General features: G+C 35.0%; 3 protein-coding genes across 3 annotated transcripts in view; 1 reads left to right on the top strand and 2 right to left on the bottom strand.

The window, feature by feature from the left end:
* LOC119640014 (tetraspanin-9) overlaps positions 1-3,750 on the bottom strand; it is a 10,589-nt gene extending 6,839 nt beyond the window's left edge. Inside the window, exon 1 of the mRNA XM_038037795.1 lies at positions 3,457-3,750. The gene's annotated coding sequence lies outside the window, so the exon portion shown is untranslated. The remainder of the gene's footprint in view (positions 1-3,456) is intronic.
* A 6,554-nt stretch (positions 3,751-10,304) lies between these two features.
* On the top strand, positions 10,305-12,937 carry LOC119632608 (protein THEM6). Its single transcript, XM_038025589.1, has 2 exons — positions 10,305-10,790; positions 11,481-12,937. The coding sequence occupies exons 1-2, from the start codon at positions 10,655-10,657 to the stop codon at positions 11,927-11,929; spliced, it is 585 nt and encodes a 194-aa protein (XP_037881517.1). The 5' UTR covers positions 10,305-10,654; the 3' UTR covers positions 11,930-12,937.
* Positions 12,932-14,141, bottom strand: LOC119632592 (protein THEM6). Its single transcript, XM_038025570.1, has 3 exons — positions 13,769-14,141; positions 13,361-13,575; positions 12,932-13,288 (listed from the first exon to the last, which is right to left on the bottom strand). The coding sequence occupies exons 1-3, from the start codon at positions 13,926-13,928 to the stop codon at positions 13,007-13,009; spliced, it is 657 nt and encodes a 218-aa protein (XP_037881498.1). The 5' UTR covers positions 13,929-14,141; the 3' UTR covers positions 12,932-13,006.
* Between the last annotated feature and the right edge of the window lie 2,467 nt (positions 14,142-16,608).

Here is a 16,608-nt window from a genome sequence, read left to right on the forward strand (position 1 = left end):
ATTCATTAGCAGCAAAAAAGTGTTTCCTTGAAATTTCTTGCTTCTTTCAGAGAAGACTATCTGCTCACTCAGTATTTAGCACCTGCTAAGTAGTTACATTCTATTGATTTCGCACGTTCCTAATCCACAAACAGACCTGCTTAGAAGGTACTTAGTTGCATTCGTTTAAAACCATCTCGAAACAAAACTAACTGAGCTTAGCATTAAAGAGGCAACCATTGGGCAGATATATGGCTGAGAGCGATTCGAAAGCTTTTTCATTGCTTTACCAAGAAATTAAAAATTTGCCATAAAATATTTGATGTTGTTTATGAATTTGGCTTTTGAATTATGCGGTTTCTCCGCGATTTCGCAACACCTTAAATGCGCGGCATGCAATTCTAGCTTCGGGCGCTTTTGAATATGAAACGCGAACATTTAAACGTGTAAGGGCAATTTTATAGTCCTGAGACTGCAGACTGACGGTAAGCTTTGATAAAACACTTATTTGAACAGAAAAATATACCTCTAATAGATATGCTAAAACTTTAAAGTCGTTTATCTCAAAACATGATTTTTCTAAAAAGGAAAGCGACGTAACGCTGAAAATTTCTATTTTTTTTTTTTTTTTTTTTTTTTATTTCAATTTTTTACAATATCTTTAAAATAACGTTCCTTAGTGAAATATGGAGGATTTTTTCGATAAAAAAATTTAGACATTTGTTGTATTTTTTTTGCAAGTCGAAAATTGTTTTTTTTTTTTTTTTTTTTTTTTTTTTTTTTTTTTATTCAAATCTTCATTAGGTAATGGGAAGTAAATTAAGTGAATTGCTTTTCATCTTTAAATCAAATTTGAATCAGTTGCCCCGGAGAGTACCTCATGATGTTGCCGCGTCTATGTCGCGTTTTTGAGAAATAATTTTTTTATCCTTTAATACCTAAAGATATATAATCTCTCCGTATATTATTACTCTGCTACCTTTCTTTTCACCCAAAAAAAACCTATGCTTTTTTAAGTTATAGTCGCGTTACGTTTTAAAAGAAGCCGGCTAATATAATGCGTAAGAATAGGTAGTATGGACATGGCAATCACGCGGCGTAGAGAATGAAATTTAAAGCAAATTTTCGCTTTGATCCGATTGGCTTGATGGAACATAAACGCGATAATGAGCTAAAACTTCACGATCATCATTTTCATCTTCATTAATATGTGTTAAGAGCCGTCCATTACTAATGCTCGCTAAGTTTTTACTCTTGCGTTGACCTGCCGTTAAGCCCATACACAATATCATATACTATACGATAGCCTACACTATAAAAGGGTTTACGGGAAAACGCCTTATAATGCATTGAAGACTTGATTAGCAAAAAGTTTCGTTTCTTTTGAAATCGTAAAATACCACTACTTGACATATTATTTGTTGATTTTTAAGGGAGTCGGTTGTTTAGATTAAACCTCGTTTTTAAATGCGATAACTAAAAGTGTGAAATACTTAAAAAATATTAAAAGAACTCTAAAGATATTAATCGGAAGCTAAGCAAAATATTTATCGCGGTCTTGAAAACGATAAGGTTGCACCTGTGTACGAACTAATAGCTGTCGTTGTTTGTTGTTGTGTGTTGTGAGCATATACACACACTCATCCCTCAATAATCGCAGACAGATTGTGTGTCCGTCCATCCATCGTGCATTCTTGTTTTCAACCTAGAGACAGCGATTCTTGAGATACTCCCCGGACTATATCCTACTAAGGGGTTACCACGAAAAGTCAGCCTCCGTACGACAAAAGGATGTAATTGTTATTATCTTATGAGAGAAACAGGTCCCTAATTGTACTCCTATACGCAGCTTGTGACACAAGTGTATTAAGTACGTGCGTATGAAGACCCGCCTTTTAAGCTTGTCTGTCCCAAATCTTTTGATGTCCATCAAATCGGTAATGGTTATGGCATTTACGAAGGATTCTAATATGTGAACGAGAAAGTTGTAAGTGAGTGAAGGGCAAGAGAAAAGACAAGTAATCTTGTCTCTATGCTGGGTACTATGACAATTTTGAGCAATCGATATAGATAGAGGGACGTGACTAATTCGATTTTGAATTTCAGGAGACGATTTATTTTTGGCTCTGCTCTAGTATATATGCCACGACATATGTTCTAATTGAATTTGGCTTTTTAATCCGTCAAAGTTTATCAGTTAAATGGGGAGCAGCATTCGGTCTTCAGAAACGCTTGCCTTATTGATTCAAAAGCCGCTGTAATCATTCTAATAAGTTAAAAACTGAATGTAGTAATGAAAAATGATGCGTCGGTGCATGCATAAATAAATCAGGACAGGTTGAAGAGAACAAATCCGAAACTGCTTGTGTTGACCCAAATTGTCGGCAATTAATTGTTTGTGCGATTGGTCTTTCGTCCTTTTATTGATCTTATTGCTGGACATGGTTTCCTAGAGACTGGCCCCATAAGCAGAAATAACTTGTGTTAGTGGGACACCTGTAGAATTGAAAATACTTATCCGTTGTAATGGACGTAAAAGACTTACTACAAACAGAGACGGTATCAACGGTTTAGGTAAACGCTGGGTTACAATGCTTTAATTTAGCGCTTTCTAACAAAGACGTCGTGTATATGAATATATACTGAAGTGGTTTGAAAATCATACCTACATTAAAAAAAAAGACAAAGAGCATCAACTGAGGCATCCGCCAACAACAAATGACATTTCCGTTAATTTATAAATTATATCTAATGAAGAAGAAAAAGGAGACTATAGAGAGAGGGGGGGAGAGCGAGCAAAGAGAAAGGGCGAGCAGAGGAGAGTAAAGCAAAGCAAAGCAAAGCAAAGCAAAGCGTAGTGTCAGGCAATAAAATAATAGTAACGCGAATGCAAATAAATAAAATCGTATTAAATCTAACTGTGGAAATTGTAATATATTTCAATTAAAAGTTTAGATTCACATCAAAAATGTTGTCATATCTGACATAACATGGATTAGAATCAGCACACACACACACACACATATATATATATATATACATAACAAACACGCACATGCCTATGCATATGCATATGGCATAGGCGTACATATATTATACATACATTACAGACAATAAGCTCTGGTCTGTAAACAAAAATCGCAGACCTGCTGCTATTGTTGTCCTTGTAACTATATATATGTAACTATATATATAAATATATGTGTGTTAGACTTTGCATTTATTATGAATATTTTTTTTGATTTATTTATATTTATTTACTTTTTAGATTGAAATTTTCATTACACTATATACAATATATATATATATATATATATATATATATATAATTGTAAATATATTCAGTGGTTTACTCCACTTGATACTAAGAATGTCGTTAATATTCTTTTCTTTGAATTTAGTTTGTTTCTTTCTTTCCGAGCTCTTGGGATCGTAACGAAGAAGAAATGTCTCATTTTAGTTATTCTCATCACATACCTCATAAGAGTTTAATAAAAAACGTGCTGATGGATTTCACTTTCTCTCACCACTTTCTTCTCTAAATTTAAATTTCGATTGAAATTTTATTCTTTCGATTTATTTGTCTTTGTATATGAAATTTTACAAATAATTTTGTTTGTTTGCTTGCAGACAGATGCGCGCGTATAAGTTGTGCGTTCTTCTCTTTCATTGATCACCGCACATGTAATTCGCTGGTCTGCACTTCAGTTGTTCACTGCGGTATTATTGAGATCGCACTGAATTGAAACTATTTTCCAATTTATCACCGACCACTACGAATGCAATTGTCTTGCATATACACATATATATATATATATATATATGTATATCACGTAGTGAACAAATAAGTGAAACTGTTGACACTCCGACAACCGCGATCAACTGTGCTAAACTGTTGAATCTTCTGGCTGATGGTATATGGCTGCAGTAGTATGAGTCTCGTTTTGTGTGCTACTTTTTGTTTGCTTGAGAGCGCTCTTGTTTGTCGCTGGGGTTACACATAGGAAAATTAAATTTAAATACATATAAGTAAATATAAACGTTGTTGTTATGCTTATGTTGTATATTTAGAAGATAAAAAAAAAAAATAAATAAATAAATAAACCAACAAACATATAATTACCTTAATGCCATCATAATAATCAAGTAAATGCGATGCGTCTGCCTAATATACCCTACAGTAATTGATCGCTTGGGGGACATTTATATCCTCTACCATCTCTACCAGCTCCTCTCGACTACGCGGGAATATTACAAATTATCTATGTATCTTTCACATAAAAAAAAAAAAAAACTAAAAAATTAAAAAAATAATAAAAAAAAATTAAGAAACGTTAAACGACATCGTTATTCCACTTTAAAAAAGAAGTATCTGGCATCCATTTCAGTGCGAGAAAAAAAGAACGAAAAATGAAAATAAATAAATAAACGAAATGACTCGGAAACAATGCGAAATTTTCTTTAGTGCTTTCCTCGTACACTATGCGCGAGAGATTTTACGGTTTTCTACACTTGTAATAATCAATAGAATATTAATGCGCTCTAGGTTTACTTGACTTGCTTCTCAACGTTTAAAACTTAATCGATATTTATCGCATTGCTTTAAGCGGGAACGTGAACGTGAACGGGAACGTTCCAATATTACGATAGTCATACACAACCACAAATACTAATGAAACTAATAAAATTTTTGTAACTTTACCACCAAGACCATAATTCAACTTTAATGAATATTCGAATATTCGAAGGCGTGGAACAAGCGTTGCTTGGGATTTGAAATTTTCGGCATTGTTCGCTCGTCGTCGTATATCAAATCACTATCATGAATACGAGCGACGAGATCATTTGTAAAGAATCTTTGTCAGCCTAAGCTTAGAAAGTATCCGTCAAGCTTCGTTCAAATGTCGTTCGTGGATCGAACGATAGATGAGACACGGACGCAGTTATATCAGTTCAGACTTGTGGGTCGATCTAGTTTGAATGGTCACGATTACGAATATATACGAAGCGTGACAAGCGAAACAATAGACGTACTATAATCACACTTGCCAATGAATTTAACGTAAAAGAAAAATTAAATGCGGCTTAACCAACGACTTTTCTTATTCGGTATTTACTTTGCAAAGCATGTTTTTTTTTTCTTCTCTTCTGTTTTAAAGAAATTGAAATTGCGAGTAGAAAGCATTGCACATTGTATATATGCAAAAACAACTAATGTTACTGCAGTCAGGCAAGACCGGCCGATTATGGAATACCCTACACCAGCACGCTTCATATAATTCATTCATTCCTTCTTTTACTCTCTTTTCAGGTAAAAAGTCATACTTTCCCCGTTAACCGATCAAATTTCAACTTACTTCTCTTAAGACCTATTGACAAGTTGTAAAAGATAAGCCTATGTGAACCAAATTTCCCATTGTTGATCATAATGTCAAGTGACTCTTATGAGAAAATATTAAAAAAAATTAAAGTTTTTTGCTCGAGGACTTACTACCTATTGGAAACCTTTTATGGAATGATATCCAAAAAATAAATTTGATCCAATTAATTTCTATATCAAATTACCGTTATGAACCAATCTTCCAATTCAATAAGTTAATCTATGCGATCCAAATTTTGCGCATTTAATTTTATAAAAATTAGATGCTTTTGCTGCATAAAGGCTAACATCTCAAAAGGGGTCTTTTATAAAGTGGGATCCAAAAAATATACCTGCTTGCTCCAAACTTTATATTAAATTAGTAATTATTACTATGGATTAAACTTCACTGTGAAATTATACTTTTTTTTTCTTATATAGATTCAATTATCTCAGCAACGGAGGATTGATTGGGACATAAACAAAGGCTTGAAAAAATTATCCTATACGATGCAAATTTTTCTCGTCCATTTACAAAATTAGAATATTAAAAATTAGCGACTAGTGTGAAAAAAATTTTGAAAATTGCAGTTCTTTCTTATGAAAGGACTTTTTTCTGAATAATGTGTGGGAAAAAAAAGTGTGGTCGAAAAAATGGTCCGATCCTTTCACTTTCAATAGGTGCCGTCCTAGGCCAAAACACGTTGACATAGCCGTAGGTTGAGCATATCAACACATGATTAGACATCGGAAGCACACACGGATGGACGTCATCGGTTAGCATAGAATGAGGAATGATCCTCCCCCAGGCTCTTGATTCATGCATCCGCACAAATTTAATATATCTTTTGCCACAAGTTGTTTACGGTCCAGAACATACCACAATTGGACAGTTTCGACTAAAATACGTAGCCGTACGTAAAGACTAAAGGAACTGCAAAATCCCTTATAACTAATGTCATGCCCTACAACTGTAATGAAAGGGTTCATATAGGCGACGTGACGTTACATGCGTATCTTAAGTTAGAAGGGTACACTTAGAACCTATCAATAAAATATTTTGGACGTTTTATTAATGACTCGTATAACGAGAAACTGATATATGAAAACCCGGTATACCTATCCACCCTGTTAATAAGTATAACGAAATTCTTCAATTGGAAATGGAACGAGACTGTGCGGTTTTGCAAAATGACGACAATAAATTTTTGATCTCTGCACCTGTTACCTCTGTACTGAAATGTACGAAGTACAGGTGGTTTTGATTTTCCGGCTATTGTTGGCGCACTTGTGGGCTGTTCGTGATCATTTTTATTTTCGCAATCTTCTCACATCTATTAACAGAATGCAATGATGCCCTTGTGTATACATCAATATATGTAACGGAACAGCTTGCTGCATGTGTCTCTTTATGGAAATGGTTAAAATACTTTTGCATGCCCCGAAACCGATTTCCATGGAATTCCAAAACGTATTCCACACATTGCATTTTTTCATTAGATAGCGTACAACGCGAAGCTCAACAATTCGATCACCGTATCGATTTTTTTGAAAAGTCAGTCATCCGCCAATCGGCATTAACCGTCGCTCACTGAGATCAGTATTTTAGCGCATTTCCTAGTTCCGAAGGAGTTGTTCGTTCTTCGGTGTTTTCTTTCCAACAGCGCAAATATATGGCCGTGTGATCTCTTAAGGAAACATATTTTTCGATCGATTATCTTCTCCAACAATCATCAAATTATAATTTTTTGGTTGAATTTTCAAGTAATTCTGAATATTAAAGAATTCCAAAAATTCCCGCATGGAAGACACTTGCAAATGGTTATCGTTATCTACATTATCAACCATTTGATTTGTTGTACGAGGTGAACTCTTGCCCTTCGGTTTAATAATTTGTAATTTTTCCTTGTCTGCTGAATAATTCATTTAACGGTCTATGCCGAATTATTGTGTGTGTGTGTGTGTGTGTGTGTGTGTGTGTCGAAAGTATGCATGTAAATTAAGCTCAAAGTGCAGTTTTTTTTTTGTGTGTTTGTTTTAAACACTTGGGAATCTTTTTTTTTTTTTTTTGTTCATTTATCTTTTAATATACAAATTATTTGAATTTGCTTGCATAATCTGCGCATATGTCGAGTCCGTCGAAAACCGTAGAACGCAATATAGGAGCGAGCGATGGAAACTTCGCGTGTAGGTATTATTCACCGTTCACCGTTTAAATCTTTTACGATCACAGAAGAATTTAGTTAACGTTCAACGTTCAAAGTATGTCTTTAAAATTTGCAATTAGCAAGAAAAGGACTACACGAAGACTCCACAAGTTACATACATTTTCTGAATAAATCAGATATATAATCACTCATCACGTATTTGTGAACGTGAATTTTCCTATTACTCATTATAACAGTTTCAAGTTGCGTTAATTGTTCCCCAAATTATGGCTTGGAGATTGAGAGAATCCAAGGCCACTGTTACGACCTCCCATCATTAAGTTTACAAAGCTAAGTAGGGTAAACACATTACTTTTCCTTATTGCGCAAATTTAGCGAATACTTAAGAAAACAAATATTTTATCAGTTCTGCGAACAGACGGATGACGGATGATCGGTCGTTCATTTGTCCCTTCGCCCTACCCACTTTCACTTAAGCCATTTCAGAAAACCGCAATATTTTTTTATGTAATGGACCAATAGTTTTCTCCTCTTATACCTATTGCCAAAATAACCGGTATATGAGTCAATAGCAGTCTGGCGTTCCGTACGGTACATCCGGTAATAGCGAGACCCGAACGATATATGTATGTATATACAGTCCGAAATAAGACGGTAAAACTTGGCAACAACAATTTGATCGTATAGTCACGAGTTAAATTTGCGAAAGTTCCTTAGGCCTCCTTGGTTGTGTTCATAGTTGCTTTCATCATCCATCATCTACCATCGAAGGGTGTCTATTAGACCTTATCACCTTTTTCCGTTTATAGCAATCATCGACACCACGGCATCGGGGAGTCCGTAATCAGCATTCGACATTCTAGGTCTGCTGTAGCGGCTGTAGCCTGTTATTAAAATGGGAAAATTGAATTTTAAGTGCAACATAACAAATTCAAAAGTGGTCCAATGCTCCATTAACAACAATCATCCCAATAGTAGGGGCGAATGCAAGTGACAATCGATAGCAGACTTTAACTTAAAATTGGAAATGGAAATTTGCGTACGTCCTTTATGATACCACTACACAGCATAAAAGTAGAAATGATTCATTCATAAATACGCTTATAATAGGAAGAACACATCTTTTAACTTGCCACCCGTAAGAGAGGCAAGCAAGTAATGTTTGGTGAAAATATTTCAAAGAGCAACAACTACAACATAAGTGTCGAAGATGAAATTCTCATTAATCACTTGACACGCTCACAGGCTTGAGATGTTGGGCATCCCAGATACGTTCTACGGCCAATATAACTGCTGTAATTGATCAAATTGTATGCTGAGAATTCCCGTGTGAACAAACGTTCAACGAACGCTTGTATAAGCTGTTAGATGCATTTAAAGTTCGTTTTCCATACGTTTTCGCAAATGTTGTTGTGTTGGTATTTGATGTGCCCTTCTTTAAAATATCAAATCAGTCTGAAATTTGACATACCAACAAACATTTGAAAGCTAAAGTCATTCAAAGTTTCAAAAGTCATTATATGGCAGAAAATTATAATTTTCCAAAATTTTTTAACAAAACTCGCTCGAGTAATAGTACTTGAACATTGTAAATTTGGTATACAAAAATTTGGTTCGGCTGCGGCAACTTTTCGAACCGACTCTCATATAACCTACGTTCCTATGAAAACGAAACCTTGACATGGTGAAAGGGTCTAAATTAACAAACCAAAAGTCAACCTTACTTAATTGGATCACGTAGGTCTATTTTTTAGATGCCACCGCACACAAAGATCCTTAGGGTTTGAAAAACAGTTATATGGCAAAAAGGCCTTATTCTTAATGCTTCGCAATAAAAATTTGATAGTAATTTCACATAAAAATTAAGTAGACGAAAATTGAACCACACAAGTCTATTTATTACATCTCACTTTCATGATGTAAATTGATCGATAATAGCAATTTAGCAGAAATATTAACGGTAGGGAATTTGAAGCACATAGCTGTAATGCTTTAGACTCCAACAAATATAGGGCTTATCACGAACAGCAAGACCGTATATACAGAGAAAATCTAATTTATAGTTTTTTATGAAGGACAACTGTTAAGTTTTTGGTATGTTGTTAGCAAAACGAGTGAATAACTTTCCTAGGCGAAATGGTGTAGAGTATGAATAAGTCGGCCTTGGCCGTCTATCACCTGCTTACTTATTTTTTTATTATTGTTACTAAATTCGAGGACTAAACAAGTAAAAACACTGTAGTGCGCGACGGACCACCATTAAATCATTCTTCATCACCCTACAGTTAATCATACAACGTGGCCGAAAAGGTGGGGCAATCTATACGATTCTTAATACCGTTCGTTCTTGGGCCAAAACACGGTAGTAGAGCATTTTTTTATCAAAGTATCTTGAAAATTGCAACTTGTAGGTTGAACAAAAAGATACTTGCATAGACATCGGGCGGACATATGGACAGAAAAGTTTAGATCGAGGCAAAAAGTGATCCAGGAAAACGGATTCAGAATCGATTGGTATAATAAAAGGCGGGTCTATCTCAATTTCCAGTGGATCTTGCATATAAAAATTTTTATTTGATATATATTTTTATTAAATAATTTTAAGAAAAACTTGAGATTTGAGAAACCAGAGTCAATTAATTACTTATCCTTTCGCGTAGCTATGCTTCCTTTTTCCTCTATATTCACTTGCCTTTTAATATATTTAATTTACCAGCTAAAGAATAATGTAATACATCAATAAGATATCACGCGTTACACTTGTTTGATAGCGATTTTGTGAAACCTCTGCGAGAGCTAACATTATACAAAACGCATAAAACTCTCTTCTTCCCAATATTGAGTGCAATTAATCGAGTTTGGTTTTTGTTTATTTATCGGCCAGTACGTCTTAGTGTGCAAAACTCACGTTCAACTACCAGACGTAATGCGCGATATCGCCTCAAAAGCAAAAACTCCAAGTTTCTTAATATTTTAAATTAAACAAATAATATATTTGAACGTTAAACGAAAAAGGAAAAGCAGTTTTCATCTTTATAAAATATCTTGTATTATAATACAAAAAAAAAAAAAAGAAGTAAAATCATAGAATTTTCTGTGTTAGTAACTTTCCACATAATTAAAGCAAAAACTGGTTTTCGTCGTCATCATGTCTTATTTAGTGCTTGCCTTGATATTCTATATATTATGGGATGTTAACTATTTTTTACGTTGCATCTTTACTATACTCGCCGGCAGTCTATTTCAACCGAAGCGAAAGGTTACTGATACTACAACAATCTACGGTAAGACGAAGACAAAGCGAAAGATGGGCCTTAAACTAAGCTCACATGTGCAAAAGTATTTTATCATTTTACAAATCTATCTATCTATCTATCTATCTAATCCGTAAGTGTGTGTATTCGAAAGCAATCGAACAAATGGCTCATTACGAGTTGTTTGCTTAGCTGCTATTCAACATATCGGCATGTGAATGAACTAACGCAAGTCGGTTTAATTATAGTAAAATGACTACTTCACGCTCACTCACACCTCAGTGCTCAGCGTTCATGTCCCCTGCATACAGCAAATAGTAAAAAGTTTGAGTAATGAAAATCGTTTTCCTAATTAAGAAAATCGAACTTTCTTATCACTCTTAGCATTCTTCAACTTTAAGCTCGGTTCAGGTTCGCTGTAATGTGTGTGTGTGCTTATCTTTCGCGTACTATTTTGAGATGCGTCTAAGTTTATCTTTAACACTCGTTGAACCTTGACATTGGATGTTTTGCATATCCAATGTATTACTGCCAGCACTGATTTCTTATACACGATCTTCTTGTTGACGATCTCGAGTCAGCTTTACATTTAAAGCCTTAAAGCCGCAAATGCATTTATGTATCCAGTTTTAGATATTGTATTGAATTGTATTTGTATTTGCATTTGTTGTTGTTGTTGTTGCTATTGTTTGTTTGATTGATTATATAATATTCGTTTAGGTCTTTGCACTTCGCAAGATGTGGACATTTTCATCAGGCACATGAATAACGCAAGATATTTACGTGAGCTGGACTTTGCTCGCTTCCATTTCTATGCTTTAACTGATTTATATAAACGCGTACGACAGCTTGGCGGCGGTGCCGTACAAGGTGCCTCTACTATACGCTATCGTCGTTCGATTCCCATATTTTCTGCTTATAAAATACAAACCAAACTGATATGGTGGGATGAGAAAGCCATCTATTTGGAACAACAATTTATAACTTTATCGGATGGCTTTGTACGAGCGATAGCTTTCTCTAAGCAGAACGTTAATGATTGCAATGTCATGAATCTTATGAAAACCTTTGACGAAATCGGTGAAGAACGTCCAGCACTGCGCGAAGAGCTACGACTATGGCTTGATGCTATGGAACTCGCTAGTCTGCCGTTGCGCAAGGATAAGTAATATGCAAGTGTATATTTTTCCTTTTTTTATATATATATATATATATATATATATATATTTATTTTTTTATCTAAACTAGAATACGATTGCGGTAAAGGTCAGTAAGTGATTAGAATAAATAATAATAGAATTAAATTTAGAATAAGGGAAAGTAAATAATTTTGAATGCGATTTAATAAACAGATGCAGTCATTATCCAGTCTATGCATAATACATATCCATGTACGTATGTCCGCAGATGACTGGTCGGTAAGAGAAAGTACATGTGACGAACACTTGTACGCATCTTACTTTCTCTTACAGTAAGTAAGTAGTAAGTAGCAAGTCATAGGTCATTGAAGTACAAATGTTTTGTAATGTCGCATGAAAATTGTTGAATGTTTGCGTTGTCAGCTATGCCAGCGTTGCTTTTGTAATTATTTGTCATTTGATTTTAACTGCGAAAAAGTATAATGTAATTTTAGACCTTTACACACACACACACATAGACATTTACAAGCCCACAAATACACATACACTGGTTATGGTTGCTTCCGAAATCTTGTATGCCGGCCGGGACATGATAGTTCGCCAGTGTGCCCGAGCTGTGTGGACGCGGAAGAAGGTATGGGGCACGCGATCCTTAATTGCTCCTGGCCGATAGCCGTGAAGCATGGGGCACTATTAACGACTTCGTGACCAAGATGCTTTAGGAATTAAGGCGACTAGAGAGACATCGGGTGGAGAAAAGAGGAAGTGGAAACCATTATGGTATTCCACTAAGATTACATCATTTGCAACGCACTAACTGCAACGATCCGCCGCGTAATAATACATAAAGATGGTGGAGAGTGGTCGATGAAGTGTGTGTCGAGGATGGTTTTAGTATGTAGGTGCCGTGAAGTGCGAATCGTGTATACTGCTGGCATGGGACAGTAGTATCTCGCGCTGCATAAAAAACAAAACATCCATCCATGCATACGCACATACACACACACACACATACACGCATACATATACACACGTGTAAATGTTAATATAAATAACTTATTAAAAATGTAACCAGAAAAGAAAAAAAATTACAAAAAAAAAAAGCTATCAACTATTTTGCCTTAAATTTCTACTCGATATTTCATTATATTGAATCCATTTTTGTAATTCCTCTGTAGGTTCCGGTTTTAATTTAGACTCGACTACTTCGCCATTTTCTACTGAAATGGTGTCATTTAGGCTTTTGCGGGTTAAAAGTTCCAATAGAACTGCGTCCACCGAACAGCCAATGATTCGTTGACGACAAATCGCTATACAATGTATGAACTGATCTTTTGGTCGAAGGAAACGATGCTCCATGAATATCGATTGACTATCCCAGTATATGATCTAAAAATGCAGAAGAAGTATATAAATCGAGAAATTTTGTAAAATTATGTCCGCAATTACAAATAAACTAACTTTGGATGTTATGTAGAATCTTCGGAAGGGTCTGATAAATTTTCTATAACGTATTGTTGTTGCGCCTTGCACTATTGAGCCACCATTTTTTCTAATTGTATGATAAAGCTTAGTGCGCTCGTAAAAATCGACTCGTGCAAAATCCATTTCCCTAAGGTAACGAGCGTTGTTCATGTGACATAGGAAATGATCGAGATCATTGCTTAAGCAAACTCCTTTCAATCAGGAATGAGATCGCAAGAAGTAACGAAAATGCAAATATATATAAAAACAAATAATTAGTGTAACTTATCTTAGAAGATGCGAATATTTTGTTAATCTAGAAGTCCTTCACTATATATCACTATATGCGTATGCAAGTGTACATTTTTTTACGAATACATATACACAGTTCGTTACATTCCCTACCAGATATTATTGTGGTATCCAGGACTTGACACTTTCGCTTAATGAACCGAGCTAATAATAGGCACAAAGCCATACGCCAAAAATAATGCAATTCGAAGAGTATGTAACATGAGACAACGATTACAAGACTCCAAGATAGCCAACAATACCAGTCAAACATTTTAATAAAAATCTCTACACATCTCACACAAAGTTTATCAAGTCTTTCCAGCGAATCAAGAGCCGGCAAGCTAAAGTATATATTTTCACAAACTCTTGATTAGCTTATCATAATTTATTTAATTGCTAAGCACAACCGTATTCGCTATGAGTCCATTCGTGTTTTTTGTTTTCTTTTTCCTTATGATTAACTATAGTAAAATTCATTTTAAAAAAGTTAATGAGAAATTCCGCAAAATATGCAAATTATTGCGTAAAAATTTTTGACGCATGCTCCTTAACATATATATATACATATATATATATATATATTTTCTCTAATAGGAAACCCATTGCATATATATGGCTAAACACATATATTTAAAATGTATAAAGGAACTTGACAAATAACGAAAAATTCCGCTTATTTAGCAGAACGCTCGAACAAAGAAATCGTGGACATTAGAAGACTAGTTTATGATTTGCTGCAACACCTTTTTTCAAAAAGATCTCAGGCATTAACTGACTACAAGGTAAGTAATACGGTTGTTGAATGCTAGACACAGATAAAAACGTCTCGTCTAACTCTCAGGGAACTCTAACTCTCTTGTGTATAAGTTAGTGTTCGAGACGCGATTCGATCTTGTCATTTCTCATCTGCACTTCAAGAAAGAGAATGATGGATTAATTAGTTAGTTGGCGACAGTGTATTCTTGTATATTTTTTAAAACTAAAGATCGGATTATTGGCCTGAAGCAACTTGCAATTATTCGCCTTAAGCAATGGATTGTAGGCAATTCGAAGATTTCAAGTTTGCACCAATTACTCATTAAATATGTGTTTAAGCTTTATGGCCTTGCTTCTAACCAATTTGGATCTTGTAATGATCGAGTAATTTTGCCATTTGGTTTTAGACAGATATGCTACGATAACTCAGCGGAAGAACCACTGAATAACTCTACGAATAACGAGTGTTGCAATTGAGCCGACCATTGATCGACAATTGGACGGATTCAATATACTAGAACACTTCATAAGATATTTCGTTAAGATGGCAACATCTATCACATACCGTACAACCCAGCGCAAGAGACGTGAGCAGTGTTGAATTTTCTCCGCTTTATTTATCAGATATTGGCCCTTTTGTCTCTTCCTCCTATTCGCAATAATTGATCACTTTATTATTGCCAGTCTGAACGGCGCTTCAACAAGTGCTGGAATTAAGAATGGGCAACGCTATGACCGTTCTGGCGCGTTCTGGCCCGAGTACAAACACTATTGGAATTGGTTCGAATCGGTCCACTTTTCCGATTACATGTGTTTTTTTCCTGAATCCCGCTCCATATAAGATTTCTCATGAATAGTAACTCTCTCAGAAGAAGGATTAATTCTTAATGTTTTATGCTGAAAATTGGTCTATAGTAGCAATTTATGAAAATTATTAACGCTAGGGAATTTGAACCACGTAGGTTTATGTTTTAGATCCTAACTTATATAGGACTTATCATGAAAAACAAGCCTGGATCACATCTTAGCATGAAAATAATGTAAGTTTTGGTGATTTATTATTATCGAAATGAGTGAATAATTATACTAGGCGACGTGGTGTAGTCGACTTTGACATTCTTGTTATATATGAACGCATGCACAGACGGAATAAATCTATGTTTAAACTGACCCTACGGGCATTACCAGAAATTATTTGCACTGCAGACAGTGGAGCCGATCAAAACGAGTCAAGGTGAAAAAAAGTGTACGTATTTTAGAGAATACCCGACGTGTATTTCCGAGTGTACAATCACATACGTCGGCAGTGAATGCTAGAAAAAGAAAAAAGTTCCTCATGAGTTCTGCGAACTGAACAGCTCTCCTTAAGGCAGATTTCTTTTTGTGTGGATGAATAATACTATCTGCTACCGTAGCACAAAGACACTTCAACCTCAACTCTATTTGAACAATGAGATACCGTGACTTATTTATTTAAGAAGCAGCTAAGCAGTAGCATACACTTATGAAACGAAAAGACACAGACAGTATTTAGGAATACGCTTTGAGAAAGTTTAAGGAAAATATTGACGCGTTTTGCGTTTAGACGCCGATGAATAATTTTTCTCATATTTACTACAATGTCATCTGAAATGGAAGGATATTTTATATTTTGGCTTTTTGCAGAAGATAACTGAAACTAGTTAGCAAAATTGTTGGAAGCTTAATACCTACAAAATTTAAGATAGGCGTAGGTAAACCTTATGCAAGATATTTGAGGGAATCGATCGCTTTCATAGGTAGTTCCATAAAGCTCGGACATATAATCGCACGAGATAATTACAAATCAGTACCTAATACAATCCTACATCTTTTTCGCGATATAAATTTTCTTAAAAATCACGCATTACAATGCGCTTTTAATTATGCACAATCTCTTTTAGAACTTGAAATGCGTTTCTAGACAATTGTTAGAATTCGTTCTTAGGTTGACCTTTGGCATTTGAAATGATCCACAATCGCGTAAAGAAGCCTGGGAGTTGCCTAGTACGTTATTGACGAGCATATTTTGAAAATATTGCATTTACTTAGCAATTTTTTCAAGTCATCGTCAGCGTTATCATCATCGTCATGGTCATGCTATATTACTTTATGCTCTGCTCTCTCTTTAACTTTCAAAGCTTCGCTAAGTCAAGAATTTCAACAATAGGAGCAAT

Source organism: Glossina fuscipes, unplaced genomic scaffold (assembly GCF_014805625.2).
Source record: "Glossina fuscipes isolate IAEA_lab_2018 unplaced genomic scaffold, Yale_Gfus_2 0, whole genome shotgun sequence".
Lineage (NCBI taxonomy): Eukaryota > Metazoa > Arthropoda > Insecta > Diptera > Glossinidae > Glossina > Glossina fuscipes.

Excerpts from the sequence above, each read along its gene's own strand:
- LOC119632592 (XM_038025570.1), bottom strand. The coding sequence starts at position 13,928 with ATGTTTGACTGGTATTGTTGGCTATCTTGGAGTCTTGTAATCGTTGTC. Across the intron at positions 13,576-13,768 it reads GGATACCACAATAATATCTG|GAGTTTGCTTAAGCAATGAT; the intron begins GTAGGGAATGTA and ends CCTGATTGAAAG. Across the intron at positions 13,289-13,360 it reads GATTCTACATAACATCCAAA|ATCATATACTGGGATAGTCA; the intron begins GTTAGTTTATTT and ends CTGCATTTTTAG.
- LOC119632608 (XM_038025589.1), top strand. The coding sequence starts at position 10,655 with ATGTCTTATTTAGTGCTTGCCTTGATATTCTATATATTATGGGATGTT. Across the intron at positions 10,791-11,480 it reads TGATACTACAACAATCTACG|GTCTTTGCACTTCGCAAGAT; the intron begins GTAAGACGAAGA and ends ATATTCGTTTAG.